Below are 17,342 nucleotides of genomic sequence, written 5' to 3'. Positions count from 1 at the left end.
ACCTCTGCATTTCCTTTCTTCTCCCTTTATGCCTCCTATTATCCTATTCGCTGTCATCTCTTCCATCCCTGTTGTTGGAAAACCTTGTCTAAGAGTAGAACATGTCAACAAAACTACCGTAATTAGCAGAACTTATTCAGATTTGCATGACTGCCTCCCATCTAAACCCCTCACTAGCAGGACTTGCACCTTACAGAGCAGAATTGGTAGTGTCATGGAACATCCTGCCGAAACTTGCAGAGTTTTGCCACACTTTACCAAATGCTGCTGGTTTCATGGAGTTTAGGGTGGAGTCTCCAGTCTGCTGCACCCTTTTGAGGATATCTACAAGTGGTTCCTGTTTTTCCTCCTTGCTATGTTGAAGTTTATGCCGATTATCTCCTCTCCCTTGTCCTTGCAGGGCGTACATGAGTGTAAAGGAGCTGAAGGAGGCCCTGCAGCTGAACAGCACCCACTTCCTCAATGTTTATTTTGCCAGTTCAGTGAGGGAAGAGTTGGCTGGTGCTGCCACTTGGCCATGGGATAAAGAGGCCCTTAGTCACCTCGGTAAGTAAGCTACCCGACTCATGGGGTCTCAGGGTTGTTGGTTTTCCTCCCTCTTCGTTGACTTTACAGAAAGAGACTGCCATGATTTGGTTCAATGTTGAGGATGTTTAATGAGAAGGTAATGGCAACAGCCTTTGGGTGTTCCAAAAGCTGCTGCTGTAAGGAAAGGAGCTGCCTGTACCCCATGTCCATGTGGATAAGGTGGTCAGGACTTCCAGGTTGTTATGAGAAACTTTTAGTGGTGAAGGCAGTGAGACAGTGGGATGGAGAGCTTGGGGAGCGCTTCAGGTTCATCATCAGTACAGGTTGTGGAGAGGGGTTTCAACTTGCACTTGGCTTGTCTGGGACCTTTCAGGTCTATCTTCCAGGATTCTGGAAATGGTGAACTTTGCTTTGCAGCACTTAATGACAAATCAATAAGCCAAGACTGTCAGTGATTTCAGAGCCAAGACTCAAGATTTGAGCACTCCAGAGCAGTAATCACAGACTACTTCTGAATCCAACTGCAAATGTGAGGGTGACTATCAAATTAAATGTTTTTTTTTTATAACTTGGCTTACTACCTGCTGGAGGCAATGTTCTCCTTGGCTTCAGTGAACTCAAGGCAGATCCTTCGGGTCATCAGTCCTGGCAGGCTACAAAATAGTCAAAACGGCAACTGTTTCACTAGAATGTAAATGTACTGTGTATTTTCTCCTACTTCTGCTGTGTCTCTTTTTCCTGCCTTTCCCTCCACCTCTTCAATTTTGGAATTTTTCTGGCAAAGCCCTTTATGCTTTGCAGTCAAAACATCTAAAGTGTTTCTCAATAAGTAACTGGAAATAATTACTCCTGACACCTGCACAGCAGACCTAGACCTTCTGCTTTTACAAGTGCGTGATGTTCAGCCCTTAAAAGTTTTACACTGCTGTTAAAGACCTGTTTTAAAGTTATTTTTTGCCAGCTTCCCTCCCTCAATGAGTTTCAGGGCTGTTTTTTCAATAGTCTATTGCTACAGTTGCTTGTTGAGGAAGGCAAATCTCCATGAAATTTATTCCTTCAGCTTCCAGAAATCACTTCCAAGGCTCAGTTTGACAGTCATCTTACTACAGCAAGTGCTTCAGCCCCATGTGTTCCTCTCAAACCCCTCCCGATGGCTCACAAGAAGTTGTACGGAAGGGTATTTGGGGTGACTGGTTTCATCAAAAGCTTGCATTTAGCTCCAGTGTCAGAGTCTGTGTCCAGCCAGGGACAGAAGAGGTGACACCATCTGGAAATGTTGGATCAGCGTTTGTCCGCGGAGGTTCAAGGAGAAAGGGGTGTTGTCTTGGCTCCGGTGCCAGAGTTTTGAAGTATGAAGCTGGATCTCAACTTCCTTGAGGCTCTGGCACAGACTGAAGACTTTGGTTCAAGACTGTCCTTGGTTTTGGATTTAATGAGTTTGTGAGGCTGGGTGGTAGACTCTGTTCTCTGTAAACAGTAGGCTCCACCACGTCATCAAGTGTTTTCTACTGCACACAACATACATTATTGTCCAGCATAGAAGAAACTTAGGACTCACCAGGTCATGAATACATGGCCTTTGTCAAAAACCCCTCACAAGGGGCTACTGGAGAGTCTGAGTAGATGTGAAGGTAAAGCAGTGAGGAAAGGTCAAGGGAAACCTTGGGAGGACTGAATAATAGTTTGAGGAAAAATTCCCAAGCTTTAAAAATCTACCAGTGACCAGGGATGGAGACAGACCCCTTTCTTACGTAAAAACCTGTCTCCAAGAAGATTGAGTCCTTCCCTTGGACCAAATCTTGCTAATCTCCTCTCTATCCAGACCTTAATATTTTAAGGTCAGCACACAGGCCCTGCTCCCCCCATGTCACTGTCTCCTCCCATGGAGCAGAAATGCCATGCTGATTTCTCCCTATGCAAGTTCAGACCCTTTCCTGCTTTGGTTCTCCTACTGAATTAAATAGATTCTTCAAGCTTGACTCAACTTCTCCAAGAAGACAACCTGCCTCTTTGCTACAGATACTCTTGGTCAGATTTTGCCCTGTTTGTTTCTCTGAACTGGACTTGCTTAGATGTTTCAAGAGAATAACTATGAGACTTTTTGTCTCCAACTGCATCTCCTTCCTCTATTTCAACTCTTCCTCTCATCCCAAAGCTCACTAAACATGCTGTTTCCAAATTGTTCTCCATCAGTTCTTCTTTCAATGTTATTTTAACCTGCTGTCTGGACTCTGAACTCCTTAGAAACCATTTTTTCATGACCCTTGAGTATGTCTTTCAAGAGGGTCCTCTTCAACTTCTGAAATTCTACAGTAAATTGTTTTTTTGTTCCCTTCTCTTCACCTATACTTGTTTTGGGCTACCAGAAATTAAGTGACTGATCCTATACTGGTTATTCAGAGATTTATTGCTTTTCTCCAGATGATTTTCCTGAGAAAATGTGAGTTTCAGGCAGCCTCTCTGAAGGTTTAGAGATAGTTTACCATGTTAGACCAGTACTAATACCAACCAACAGCAACTACACTTGTTGAAACATAAGAGATAATTACTGACTTGCAGAGGGTGAACTGGGCTATGGCAGTTCTATAGGCAATATTTCAACTGCTGTGGAGCTCCTAGACAGGGACAACTTGCAGCTAGCTAGCAACAGAGGTGGAAGATCTCAGGTCTGTTTGCACCACTCCCTCTAACCATACTGTCTCAGTCTTTCCACCATCATCACAGTGAGCTCCTCTCAAATTCAGAGTTCTTGCTTGGAGTCTGGAATGAATTTTCTGAGAACTTAGAAGTAAATCTTTTAAACTACAAAACAGAAGGAGTCAAAGAAGTCCTGTTCTGTAAAAAAACTTAACTTTCCACAGTGCTTTGCCTCAAAAACCCTAAAAATGTAATAATGCAGATGCTTTAAACTTCATGTGTATCTGCATGTGAACTGTATTTGCATAAACATGGTCGAAAGGCAAGGGAATTGTGAATATTTGATGTTATAAATACTTTCTGTAGTTATATAAGCTGAGGCCAGCTCATATATCTGGCTGCGATCAGTGGATCCTGAAGGAAGGCCAGATGTTCCATCAAAGGTACCTTAAGCAACGGCCATCTTCCTGTCTGACTAACCGTCATGCGTTTGTTCCATTAATTGCTGTGACTCAGTGTTTGGGGAAGACTGGCCCGATGATACAGGTTCAGCTTTGTGGTTTGCTGTTTAAAGATCCTGTGTTTGCTCGAGCATGTGTCCTCTGCTACAGCCCTGACCCAGGAACAGGTTGGCTTCTTGGGGGCTGGCTTGATCCAGAGGTCTTTATCATTGCAGTTGGTAATGACTGGAAGCAGGGCAAGGTTCTGAGTCTGGGAGGTTCCAAGAGATGTGAGTGAAGGTGGAGTTCACACCAGTGCTAATGGACTGGGCACCTCTTGTTCTTCGTGCAGAGTTTGGGCTTGTCTTTGGAGACATGGTGAGCTCTGCAGCCTCAGCTGCTAGGTCTGGTCTGGAGGGAGATGATGTTGTGGGGCCAGACCTGAAGCTTTCCAGCTGCTTGGCCTCAGGTGGGTGGGCAAGTTCAAAGAAGACTGTTGTTCCCCTGCCTTGGAATGCTGGACCCTCTTGGTGTCACAGGGATATGATATTGAAGTTTTTAGTGTCATTGTATAAATGTTGACCCTGGGGGCCTCCTTGGGCTGTTTCTCAGGCATGAAAGGGAGAGGTCACTTAAAGCCCAGCTTAGCCCATCTCTCAGGGCAGGAGGAGGCAGAGGGGAGAAGTAAAGCCTGATCTGCAGAGGAGACAGAGGGGAGGCTGGTCCTGTCAGGATGTTATGAACATTTCCACATCTTGCTTTCACAGCCAGGACCCTGCAGAGGGGAAATACAACTTCCCAGTCCAAAGCTGGGAACTCTCCCAGCTCATCAGGGAGCTGTAGGGACAGGGAATGGAAGGATGGGGAGGAAGGCAGAGTTCTCATGCTGTTTCTAATCCTGACATTTAATTAGTTGTTAAAAAAACAAAAAACAAAAACAAAACTAACCACAAAAACCAAAACAACAACAGCAACAAAAAAACCGAAAACAAACACCCCAAAAAAACCCCACAAACAAACAAAACAACCCCCTAAAAATGACTGTTCTTTTGTGGAGTGTAGGGGAGGAATGGGATGGGGAAGCCAGCAGAGAGGAGGGAGGGATAGGGGTATCCCAGCCTTGGCATCCCTCCTGTGTGACACTTTTCTCCCTCCCTGTATTGGAATCCTATTTATTCCCACGTGGGAAGTGTTGGGTTTCTGCTGGAGGAGGCTGCTTGGTCACAGGGCCTCCTGTGCCCCCGGTGCTCAGCCTCATTCCTCGTGGTTAGTGCTGCAGGATGCGTGCATGGCTCTCGCATCTCATTTATTTGTTTATGAGCGCTATTTTATTTCCCTGTGCATATTCCTCTTTCCAGACCTTTGGGCAGGCAGCTCCCTGCCTGCTTAGGCTTGGGTTTGGCTGCAGAGACGCCTTTTCTTTCTGCTCTCTCTTCTCTCTTGCCATGTTTTGATTAAAATGAGAAGCAGGGTTTTTTTATATGCCCACTGGGTTCTCCGTCAATGGGATGCCCTTTGCTATCTATAGCATTTACAAGCCTGGTAACTGAGGGGCTTGCAAAAACATTAATTATTGACAGGATACAACATGAGGGTCCCAAAAGGATTTTTCCACCTTTGTACCTTTTTGTGGCCCATCTCCAGTCAACTGAATGGCCAAGAAATGACTGATGGGACACAAGGTCTCCTGCTCTGGTATTTTACAGTTGGGTAGAAAGGGAATGCAGCTACTTTGTGACCCATCCTTTGCCTTAAGCTGAGATGCCGTGGGCATAAGGTCTGCACTGTAGGGAAGAAAAACAACAAATGTGATTTTTTTTAATTAAGAAATGGTGCCACTTCACAGGTCAGTGGTATCTCTCAGCTATTCCATGAGTTATACACACAGGATGCTCCATAGTAGATAACACCCTTATTTCTTCACCCACTTGCAACCCTGTTGGGCTTGAGAGAATTGTTCAAGGCATCTCTGAAGGCCCCTTTCCAACCCTAAACCAGGGTTCCTCCAGTGTGGTTCCACCAGAGGAGTCACAGTCTTGCTGGTGTCCTGCCAGGGACACAGCGATATGAAGAAAGTCCTGTTGGAAGGAATGCCCTGTAGTTGAGGACATGAAGTTGTCCAGTAGCACACAGAGCTGATCCAGGAGCAGATTTTGAGTGGTCTATGCTGTGGTTGGAGATGGTATCACATGGTGGCCCTCTGCCTGTTTTAACTTTTCTGGAGAGGGCAGCAATCAGCAGCAGAGATGCAGTAGCAGAGGCTCTGTGAGGTAGCTGGCACAGTAAATTCTCCAGGGCCATGCAAAGGAGAGAAAGCTGTGCTGGAGCCAACTACTCACTGTGCTGCCATCCAAGCTGTCTAGGCTAAAAGTAGTTGGGTAAAACCAGCCTCCCATGTCATGGAGGTATTGCCTGGAGTTTGCTTTTCTCCCCCTTGTCTTGCTGGTATTCCCCAGCCCTTGTTCCTGCACCGTAAGGCAGCATGGGGAAATGGATGGAGCAAGGAAATGAGAAGAAGAAAGGGGAGGAAATGCCCAGTGAAAAATCACAAAGCAAGGAGAAAAATGCAGAGTTTTCCAGGAGATTTTTCATTTGGGCAAAATAAAGAAATAAAAGGAGACCAGAGAAGAGCTATAAGTTTTGTTCTTGAGCATCCTTTGTGGACAGCTTCTCAGCAGATGTGGTACAGGGCGTGACATCCCAGGTCAGGAGCTGGAGATGCTGGCAGTGAACAAAGGGAAGGCTCTGCTCCACCTGGCTTTCCTCAGCATCATTGATCCTTGCTCTTCCCTTCGCAGGCAGGTGGGCAGGAGAGGAAAAGGACCTTGTCCTGCAGCTAGGGGCAGCTTAGGGCAGGATCAAGGTCCCATCCAGCTCTGGGAAGTTTCTGGTGGACTTAGCCCATACCCATGCTCCAGCATATTTGACAGTTGAACCTGCACTAAACTGGCTTGGAGATGACCTGCCCCATTGTGCCCCCTTGAGTCAATGGGTTGGGGTGCCACCATGAAGAGGTGTAGGACTCTGAGTGGAGGGGTTCTAGCCTGGTTTGCTTGGAGCACTTTGCCCACACAAACCTTTTCGAAGGAGAAGAAGAGATCTTCAGGAGTTTTGTTTTGGAAAATCTCACTCCAAAATACACAGTGAATTTGAGCCAGGTTTGTGGTAGAGGTTTAGTGGATTGCAACAGCACCTCGTATGAGTTTAAGTTTACTCCTTAGGGTCTGGTTTGGAGGGTGAAGCAGCAGACCATTGATGCTGTCTGAATAGTGGCTAGAGGCAGTGTGCTTGAATCTTTGTACAGACTTGTGCTGTAGGTGGCTTCTAGTTGGCACAGCCCAGTGTTTCAGGAATTTGCTCAGCACCTTGTCCTCTTCTCCTGCCATGTGGACTGGTATGCTTCAGCCACCTGTCTAGGCTAGAGAAGGTCTTCTCTGGTATAAAAAATTATCCCTGTAAACCCACAATGTGTCTCAGTTTGGCGCCCTGGCTCCAAACCTCATATTCAATTGGAAGTGTGAACCAAAGCAGACATTGAATTATAAACATGCAAAAAGATACAGGGGGAAATGGCAGCTGAAATTATTGAAGATGTTGGGGGGAGTGATGTGATCAGAAAGGGAAGAAAAACCACCCACCTCATTCCACTGCAAGAGGGTGGAAGAGATCTCTTCCCATTGTACAAGAGGTGAACAGATCCATCTTCAGGTCTCCATCTGGCACCTCATTTGTGACCTGGAAGCACGAGAGGAATTTTACCTAGTACAGGTGAGTACAGCACCTACCTGCTCCCTCTTTCTCTGGATGACGTTCTCTGCACTTGCAATTCCAGGTGGAGTTGTCCTCAACCCTGCTTATTACGGTATGCACGGCCACACCAACACCATGATCCATGAAGTGGGCCACGTCCTGGGGCTGTACCACGTCTTTAAGGGAGTGAGCGAGAGGGAATCTTGTGACGATCCCTGCAGGGAGACAACTCCGTCCATGGAGACAGGAGACCTCTGTGCCGACACTGCCCCCACCCCAAAGAGCAAATTCTGTCGGGATCCAGACCCTACCAATGACACCTGCGGCCAGACATATTTCACGGGAACGCCCTTCAACAACTACATGAGTTACACAGGTAATTGGTTGTCCTTAGAAAAGGGATCACCTTCCCTAGAAGCTTGAGTTTCTCTCCCTTCTGCCTCCACCAATATTCTCTTCCCTCATTCTGCACCTGATGCAGTCCCTCCTGGTACATTGGGATGCTGCAGCCTGTACTTGCAGAGCTTCTTGGCCCCTTTCTTGCTGCAGGTTGTTTCCCTCTCTCCCTTCCAGCCAGTCTGTCCTTGAATATGTATCTAGTCCCTTATTATCTGCATGGTGGTGTGCCTTTGTTCTCCAGTCTGGAAGGAACTTTATTATTGCTATTATTTATTATTACTATTACTACTGCTACTACTATTACAATTTTTGACCTTTGAGTTGAGCCCTTTTAACTTGGTTTCCAAAGGCAGTCCAGGAGGACCGAAGCCTAAAGAGCAATTCTGTCCCTCCCTGCTGACCCACTGCAAGTCCCATGAGGATGATGGCACTGCCCAGGCCTTAGAGCTGGTGGGAGCATAAGCTCAACATATGTTGAGACGTCCTGTAGCTGCAGTGGCAAGTGCAGGGCTGTGGAGCTGCTGAGGCAGTGCCATCTTGTGGCTTTGGGGACACATGACAGCAGAGTCCTGACAGGAGAGCCACCACATGCTGGTGTCTCCCAGGTCTCCCTGGAGGTCCCCAAAAGAGAGTTTGGAGATCAGGAAGGGTGCACATTGCCATGCCCCAATGACCGGTCCCTGCCACCCTCGGCCTGATCTCTCTCCACCCAGATGATGACTGCACCAACACCTTCACTCCCAACCAAGTGGCCCGGATGCATTGCTACCTGGACCTGGTCTACCAGCGCTGGGGCCAGAGCAAGAAGCCCGCGCCCATCCCCATCCCACCCATGGTCACGAGACAGACGTGGGACTCCCTCAGCATCTACTGGCTGCCTCCCATCAGCGGTGTCATCCATGAGAGGTGAGGGATCTGCTGTTGCCGTGGGCGCGGATTTGCACAGGAGCCTGCTAGAAGGGACAAGGGACCCTTTATGGTGCAGGACTCCCCATCCCATTCCCCTTGGTTGCCTCCAGCAGAGCTGGGGTCCTATGATGGCCCCGCTGGCACATGGGCTCTCCTGCAAGCCTTCTGCTGTCGGGGTGCCTGGGGGAGAAGCCAAAGAGCGTCGGGAAGCAACGCCAATTCTTAAACCCTAGAGTGAAATCACAGAGTGAAAAATGAGCTTCATTTAGCACTTATTGTATAAAATAGCTATTTACCAGGAGGAAATGCAGCCTTGTGGTTAAGGCAAGGAGCTCAGACCGCAAGAGCTGGGTTTCGTTCCTAGTGCTGTCACGGACTCACGGTGTAACTAACTGGGGGTAAGTCAGGAAACTTTCTGAGCTGGAGAAACAAGGCTGAGGAACCAGAGTCGTTTGGCTGGTGAGCAGTGCATGGTCCTGAGCACCGGGTGGTTGTTCTTCTCCCCAGTGCTGGGAGTCATTGAGACGTGGATACACCACCAATGCCTCTATTCAGTAGCTCCTCTTACTAAAACATTTTGGTTTCCTCCAGGTTTTAGGTCTATGGTTTTAACAGGGGACTCAAAGTGCATGTTAAAGAGCTCTTGAACTTGTTTTAAAGCTGCTTCACAAAGCTGTCTCTTGCAATTAAAAGAAAAATGCTGTTTGAGGGCATCTGGGACACTCTCAGGTCAGTGTTTGCTGCCTTTTCAAAGAACTGGTGCTCTCCACAATTGGCCTTTGGCCTGGAGAGAAGAACATATGCCTGTTACCTACCCAGGCATGAGAGCCTCGTGGGTGCTGGGTGGCCTCAGGTCATCCAGACAAACTGCTTTGGTGGGGAGCGGAGTGGTTTAGGAGCAGAAAAACATGGGTCTAGAAGGCAGGTGCTGGGTCTTTGTATCCATTGCCAGCTCTTGCTCATAACCAGGTCAGGAGCTGGTCTGGGGTAAGGGTCCTGCATCCCTTGAGATGAACTGGTCAAGGAAATGGGCTGAGGCTGGACCTTATCTCTTTCCTTATTAATTATTAATTACTATTATATATTAATTATATATAGTAGATATTATTATATATATTCTATAATATAGATATAATTAATTATTAATTATTCCTAATTTTCTTATTGCATTATTGTGACCCTTTTTTGTTACAGTAGTGTTGAAACCCAAAACCTGACTCTGGGGTTTAGCAGAAACAGACCCAAGTGTGCCTACCCAACTGCAGAGGCATCGCCATGGAAAGTGTTGAAGTCTGTTTGCTCTTCTTTGTGGGTGGGGAACAGGCTCTTCAGTGGTTCATCCAAAATTACCCAGAGAACATGTAGAAGAGGAGAAATTAAACCCAGCTTGTCCCACAGACACTTTTGTTTTCCTATCTTTGAAGCTTATTCCAAGCAGGTTGAGATGCCCAGAGGCTGCTTGATCGCTTAGCTTTGCTTTTCCAACTTCCCATCTGAACCTGCCTGGATAAACGTGGATGGAAAATTAACTGGTCATGATTAGACAGGCCGATGCCTTTGTCTTCTGTCTGCAGGGAGCAGGACACACTCTGTGATGACTGTGCAGAGGATGGCACCTTCCGTCAGTACGTGCACGAGGCCTCTTCCCCTCGGGTCTGTGATTCCTCTGGCTACTGGACCCCAGAAGAAGCAGAAGGTAAATATCTTCTCTCTTTCCTTGGCTGTAAATCCCCCAGACAGAGATGAGATCCTGTTGGGAAATGAAAAAGAGGTTGGTTTGTTTGTTTGTTTTCTTTTAGTGAGTGACTTGTCTCCTTTTTGGGGAGGCTCTTTAGGGCAGGAAGGACTTCTAGGTGCCTGGGAGATAACTATCAGCTGGCTTTGGGCAAACACCCCAATATTAACTCCAGTCATTGCCCAGAAAGGTGTTAATGAGAGATACTGGTCAAAGGCAGGGGCATTTCACTGAAATAGAAGTCTTACAACATAGATGTTGGGCTGTATGTAGTGGACATGCTGCTGTTGAACCACATGGAGACAGAAGATCTGTTAGTTCTGTGCATCTGCTTGTCTGAGCCACTGAAGTCAACTGAGAGTGGTTGCGGAGAAAGTGCAGTTTGGGCATTATTACAGCTTTGAGATGTAGCCCATGCTTTGACAAGAGGAGTGTTGGAATATAGCTGAAATTGTGTGTCTGAAAACTCTTTAAGTGTCTCTTGCTAGTGTTGCAAGTTTAGGGAGGGAGCGGTGGGTAAAGTTAAAGAAACAATCTAATTTGTGCTCATTCAGTGATACCAGACAAATCAATGCTTAGCTCACTTATTGTCAGTGGTTCCCATTTCCCTCGCCTGTCTGATTCACTGGCAAATTAAAACTGTTGCTGGAATTATTGGATATTGCTTTATCCTATGCATGAACTGCAATTATCACAAGTCCCTGTTTGCTTTGTTATAAAACATTTTATGGTTTTGGGGAGACTAATATTTAATGGATGCAAGCTTTGAATTGGTACTGGGTCCTGAGGAATGCTGCCAGTGGTTGGTGAAAACAAGGGTGTTTCTACTCCAGGATGATGAACTCAAGTGATGCTTTCTGAGAGTGAAATCCCAACCCCGCGTTTCTCTTGCTGAATGCTAATCCTTCAGCAGGAGAGGCAGGCTGGGCATCTGAGGTCAGCCTGGGCACTGTCCTGGTACATGAAGAGTCATCCAGAGCTGCTTCCCTGGCTGGTCTTGGACCTGGTCCCTTCCTAACTGTGGCTTGCTCCAGTATGTGCCTGTGAAAAGCTTCAATCTCTGCTCAGCTTATGTTCAAACCTATGAAGCCACAGGGACCTGACATTCAGGTGCCTTTGGCAAGCCTTTAGTGCCCATGACACTACAGAGCAAGCTTTGTGTCCCCCAGCTGTGTCCAGGCTGTCTCTAGAGCTGCTAGAGACACTGACCAGCTACAGCGTGGACACCTTTGCCCCTGTTTCTTAAAGGACTGTGAGACACAAGGCTTGGCAGATGTGATGCTTGTATGCATAGCTAGGAGCTGGGCAACTAGTGGCGCTTATTGCTTTCTAGGATGTTAGGGCAGATGCCACCATCTCTGCATGCATCTATCATAGAATAGTTTGGGTTGGAAGGGACCTTCAAAGCTCATCCAGTCCAACCCCTGCCATGAGCAGGGACATCTTCAACCAGATCAGGTTGCACAGAGAACTGTCCAGCCTGGCCTGGGATGTTTCCTGGAATGGGGCATCTATCACCTCTCTATGGTTGGTACTCATCTATGGGTGCCTCTCTATGCAAATCTACCCACCTATGGGTATCTGCCATCTATGGTAGATCCACCATGGATCTCTATGGGTGGTACCACATCTATGGCGTACTGCAGGGAGGATTGCTCATCTGGGTCCCCTGTGAGGTCAACTGTCCCCTGGTTCTCACCACCATTGTCTTCATCCCTTCTGCCCAGGGCCCCCAGATGTGGATCAGCCCTGTGAGCCCAGTCTGCAAGCCTGGAGTCCGGAGCTTCACCTGTACCACATGAACATGACAGTGCCGTGTCCCCAGCCAGATGGCTGCATCCTGGAGCTACGCTTCCTGCACCCTGTCTACCCTGATTCCCTCACCCTCTGGACCACGTACCTCTCCACAGGCTCTCCCAAGGTGTTGTCTGACATCGAAGTCTTGACAGAGCAGGGAGAGTCAATCCATTTGGGCCCCCTGGACACCTTCTGTGATGTCCCCTTTACTGTGAAGCTCAACATCCCTAAAAAGGTGTCCAGAGTCAAAATTTACACCTTTGACGAGAGGATGGAGATAGACACGGCCTTGCTGACCTCCATGCCCCACAGCTCACTCTGCTCCTCCTGCAAGCTGATCCAGTACAGAGTCTTCCGTGACCCCCGCTTTGCAAACGGGTCCCCTGTCACTCCAGCACAGGCACATCGGCAGTTCATTGACATGTGAGTGATGAGGCTGCTCTGTCACAGGCTGAGTGGGTGGCTGGGGTGGCTTTGATGGACCTCCTCAGGTCCTGCCTTTGAATCCCTGGATGGTTTTGCTTGTGTTTTGTGTTCTTCCCCCCACGGGATTTACTGTATTCAGTGCCATGAGCAGATTCCCTATTCAGCATCCAGGAAGCTTGTTGCAGAGCCATCATGCTAGCACAACCCTTGCCTAGGAGCCCAGGCTAACTATGAGGAGCTCATTAAACCCAGCAACATTTTCCCCATCAACATGATTAGCAGAATGATCGTTCAAGTTAATGTCGCCAGCTCCCCAGCTCAGACCCGAGGGAAATAAGCGGCAGGCCCTCTGCATGACCTGGCAGAGACCCTCTTCCCACAGTCCCTGCCTCTGGCAGTTTAGAGTATGAAAATATATGTCAAGCTGTGGTGCTGCCCGGGCACAAACATGTGATTTCTATAGCTGTGGTGAGCAAATCTGTTGCAGATGTCTGGGTGGTTCTCCTGCTGCTGTTTGGTCAAGTCCTCTCTGTTCTTGCAGGGATGTCACGCCTGGGCAGGTGTACCGCTACCAGGTGCAGGCAGTCTCTGGGACAACCTCAGGAGAACCCTCTCCACCACTTGTCCACGTCCACGGAGCACCCTACTGTGGGGATGGGAAGGTGACCACGTAAGTCAAGAAACCTAAGCTCTCAACTGAGGTTCTAGGAGCTCAAGGGGCTTGTAGATTAAAATAAAATTTTAAAAACAAAACAAAAAACAAACCCAAAAAACTACACACACAAAAAAAAAATAAAAGAAAAAACAAACCAAACCTAATGTGCCCTTCAATTTATCAACAAGACCTCTCTTTACCTTTTGGTAACGTAGAATGTGGCCTCTAAGTCATGTTTTAATCCTGAAACTTGGTACCTTCTGCAGTACAAGGATTGAACTCTGCCCTATTTTGAAACAAAGATATGTTTTCAGTCTTTCAGTTTCATCTAGTTCATGTACATCTTAACAAAAACTCTGTCAAGAATGAGTTTCAGAGAGCATTTGGGATGGACTCTGGCAAGCTGAGCAGAAGGCTCTAAACATAGTGTTAGAAACAAGGAGTCATCTGCAAAGGTCATGATCTTGGAGTAATAAGCAGGACACCAACTGAGAAATGTGAAACAGAGGTTTGCTTGCAGTTCTCTGCTTATGTCCACAGTTATTTCTAGAGTATAATTTTTAGCAAGTGAAGCAAGCATAGTGTGAGTGAAGGATGATGAAAATGGACAGAAATGTTTTACACTGAAGGTGGTGAGAGCCTGGCCCAGGTTGCCCAGGGAGGTGGTGGATACCCCATCCCTGGAGACATCCCAGGCCAGGCTGGACAGGGCTCTGAGCAACCTGAGCTGGTGAAGATGTGCCTGCTCATGGCAGGTGGGGCACTGGGGGAGGTCCATTCCAACCCAAACTATTCTGTGATTCTAAGATGTCATCCTTTCCAAAGGGAAGCACGGGGTTGTTCCTCCACCCAGGGGTACTTGGCTGAACATGCTGCACTGACTTCCTCCAGTAGATTGGACTGTAGAGCTTGTGTTATGTTGAACACCATGTGCATGGCAGACGGAGAAGCAGAGTCTGGATCAGGGGTTGCGCTGGCTCGGCCGAGTCAGGGTTAACTTCCACAGGGGGCATGACACAGCCAGGAGAGCTGACCTAAAACTAGCCAAATAGGGGATTCGGTACCATATAAGGTCATATTCGGCCATAAAACAAGGCTGGCCGGGGCGGGGGGGAGTCTCACTGCTGGGGGCGGGCCGGATGCTCTTGGTTCTCTCGGGGTTCGCCAGGTGGTGAGGTTGTGCTGAGACCCAGCGCTTTGCCTGTTTTTTCGTTATTGCTTCTTTGGTTTTTGGTTTGTTTTGTTTGTTTGTGTGTGTTGGTGTTTTTCTTTACTTTTTTTTGGTCGCCTTTTTTTGTTTGTTTGTTTGTTTTTTGTTTCCCCTCTCACTGTTCCCTTAAACTCTTATCACACCAGTTTTGTCCTTTGTTTCCCAATTCTCCTCCCTATCCCACGGGGGAGGGGTGAGCAGAGCAGCATGTGGGTTTAGTTGTTGGCTCTAGGGGAGAATGTTGAGCTGGGACTAAACAATACCAGGGGTCCAACCTGAACATCCTGTGTGTGCAGTCAGGAGAAGGCTCTGGGGAGACCTTATTGTGGCCTTTCCATACTTAAAAGTGGCTGATAAGAAAGACAGGGACAGACTTTTTAGCAGGGACTGTTGCGACAGGACAAGGAATCTTAAACTAAAGGAGGAGATTCAGGTTAGATATAAGGAAAAAAAAAAAGATCAGGGTGCTGAGACACTGGCGTAGGTTGCCCAGAGAGGTGGTGGATGCCCCATCCCTGGAGACATCCCAGGCCAGGCTGGCTCACCTGCTTCATCTGGGGCTAATTATGCCAATTTTCTGTATTTTTTAGCTTTTTCAGACTTCCAGGTTACTCAGATGCTTTGTTCTCTACTTCCTCCACTGTATATAGCTTAGTTTTCTCCTGTGGTTCTGGCTTCAGCCCTTATAAGAAAGCCACAGTATAGTCATGCCCTCTCCCATATGCTGTTTTCAACCTCTTTTTATCACATGGCAAGATATGTTGTTTTCTTTCCTCTAACATATTCCACATGTGGTTCTTCCTCTTCTCCTTGCTTCTATGAAAATGGAACCAAGAGATGGGGTCCTCACCCATAATTGGGCAGGTGCACAGGAGTGTTGGGTCAAGAGTGATGTTAACACATCTGTCGTCCTCTTAGGAGCCTGGAGGAGGAGTGTGATGATGGGGACTTGCTGGATGGAGATGGCTGTTCCAGGAAGTGTAAAAAGGAAAAAGGCTTCAACTGTGTTGGTGAGTTCAAATGGATTGAGACAGCCTTTTTAGGCAGGACTCAAAACTGTATGTTATTCATGCTGCTTTTCAAAGCACGGGGTGATGCACCTCATCACAGTAAAACGTGGATCTGCAGCTGGAGTGATCCATGGAGCTTGTCAGGTGGTGGGAAATCCCAGGGTTAAGTGGCCAGCAAACCTTCTGGGACAGGAGGAGATGTTTGCGCCTGGAGCCTGGTTTGTAAATGGGTCATCCCTGGTCTCCTTGCAGGGGAACCAAGCCTGTGCTATGTGCACGATGGGGATGGTGTGTGTGAGCCCTTTGAGAAGACGAGCAGCATCCTGGACTGCGGTCCCTACACACCCGACGGATACGTGGATCTGTGGGCAGTGAAAGCCTACGCCTCCCATCAGGATACAAAGTCCTGCCCTGCTGCCTTGGCCACTGGAGAACCTGCTGTTACGGTGAGTGAATGCATGGCCAAAAAAAAGGCTTTTCTATAAAAGCCCACGCAGTAAAACTGGGGAAGTCACTGCTGCAAGAGTGTACTGCGGTAAAACCAAAATCTTCAGAGTAGCTCTGGAATTGTTCATTCATTGCTGTCTTCCCATGCCAGTAGAAGACCTGGGCATTTCTCACATCCCTCTTACAGTAAACTCTAAGCCCAGGAACTGCTATACATAGAAGAGTGTTTCATCAAGGCAGGGAACATCTCCCCTGACCATGCAGTTTGCTAAACAGTGACCACCACTGTCCCACCAGCCAAAATGCACAACTTTAACTTTGTGAGTAGTCCAAATGTCAATTAAAAAAAAAAAAAACCCATAAATCTAATACCGTATAAGGTCAGGGCCAGAAAGTATAAAATCACACACCTATCAGCATCTGTGCTGCTTTCAAACTGTCTGATCGGAAGCCAAGGAAAAAGATCAGTGGGAGAATTCCCATCTTTTATATGGGCTTTGGAGCAGGGCTGGGAGGGCTAGGATGGGATTTCACCTGATATTGGTGTTATCGTGATGTGTGGATGTTCTTTCCAAGCACGCTGAAGAAGGGTGACTAATGTGCAGAGAGGTCATACTTAGCCCTTTATATGTACATTTCTATTGACCTGATATGAGGAACAATCCTCTTGAGACCTATAGCATGATCAGATTCCCTAGGTGTGCATATTCAATGAGATGCCTTGTGCTCAGGTGTCTGCTTTGCTAGAACAACATAGTTATCTCTCAGGTTTTGCCATTCAGACCTATGGGGATGTCAGGGATACCACAGGGCATCGAATGGTACAGAAGATGGGCATTTGGGCAAATGAATCACACTTTCAGATCTCAACAGCCCAGCCAAAATCAGGAGGCTGTGAAGACCATCTCACAGCTTGGCTCACTGTTTCCTACTCAGCCCCACAGACACCGTAGGGTGCTTAAACAGCATATCTGCAGCACCTCAAAATGGCAAAGGCCTCCTGTGCACATGTGTGGGTGGTGACGTCACTCCTGATTAGAAACCCACATCCTAATTGTCTTCATGCTAGGAACCATCTTGGGATCCTTCTGAATGTTTGCTGAGTCTTCCTCGAGGTTCTGTAGGTACTGTTTCTTTCACTTCCCTTGCTGCTTTCTGGATTAAAATAAACATCTCCTTTCAGGTCTGTAAATCCCAACTTCATGATGTGCCGAAGGACCTTTCCCTGGCTGCTTGGTTCCCCTGTGCTCCCAGCCAAGATAACGCTCAGGATCCAGATGAGGCGAGGATGCCCTTGGGTGGTGAGGGAGTTTGGCTCAAGGTAAGCAAAGATGTGTGGTCAGGCACAGGAGGATTTGCTTGTCTTTGCCCCAGCACTTGGACAAATACCCATCCTTCT

At 47.5% G+C, this 17,342-nt stretch overlaps 1 protein-coding gene across 1 annotated transcript in view; it reads left to right on the top strand.

Annotated features, from left to right (window-relative positions):
- Positions 1 to 17,342, top strand: part of PAPPA2 (pappalysin 2) — a gene marked incomplete at both ends in the record, with an annotated part of 87,830 nt that overhangs the window by 27,100 nt on the left and 43,388 nt on the right. The window contains 9 exons of the mRNA XM_080348536.1: positions 401 to 546; positions 7,438 to 7,731; positions 8,468 to 8,660; positions 10,238 to 10,359; positions 12,126 to 12,618; positions 13,163 to 13,291; positions 15,405 to 15,496; positions 15,749 to 15,942; positions 17,127 to 17,264. Of these exons, the coding sequence (XP_080204662.1) occupies positions 401 to 546; positions 7,438 to 7,731; positions 8,468 to 8,660; positions 10,238 to 10,359; positions 12,126 to 12,618; positions 13,163 to 13,291; positions 15,405 to 15,496; positions 15,749 to 15,942; positions 17,127 to 17,264 (1,801 nt within the window). The remainder of the gene's footprint in view (positions 1 to 400; positions 547 to 7,437; positions 7,732 to 8,467; positions 8,661 to 10,237; positions 10,360 to 12,125; positions 12,619 to 13,162; positions 13,292 to 15,404; positions 15,497 to 15,748; positions 15,943 to 17,126; positions 17,265 to 17,342) is intronic.

The sequence above is a fragment of the Nesoenas mayeri genome (genome assembly GCF_963082525.1).
Source record: "Nesoenas mayeri genome assembly, chromosome: 8".
Taxonomy (NCBI): domain Eukaryota; kingdom Metazoa; phylum Chordata; class Aves; order Columbiformes; family Columbidae; genus Nesoenas; species Nesoenas mayeri.
This window is presented reverse-complemented; position numbering and strand designations above follow the sequence as displayed.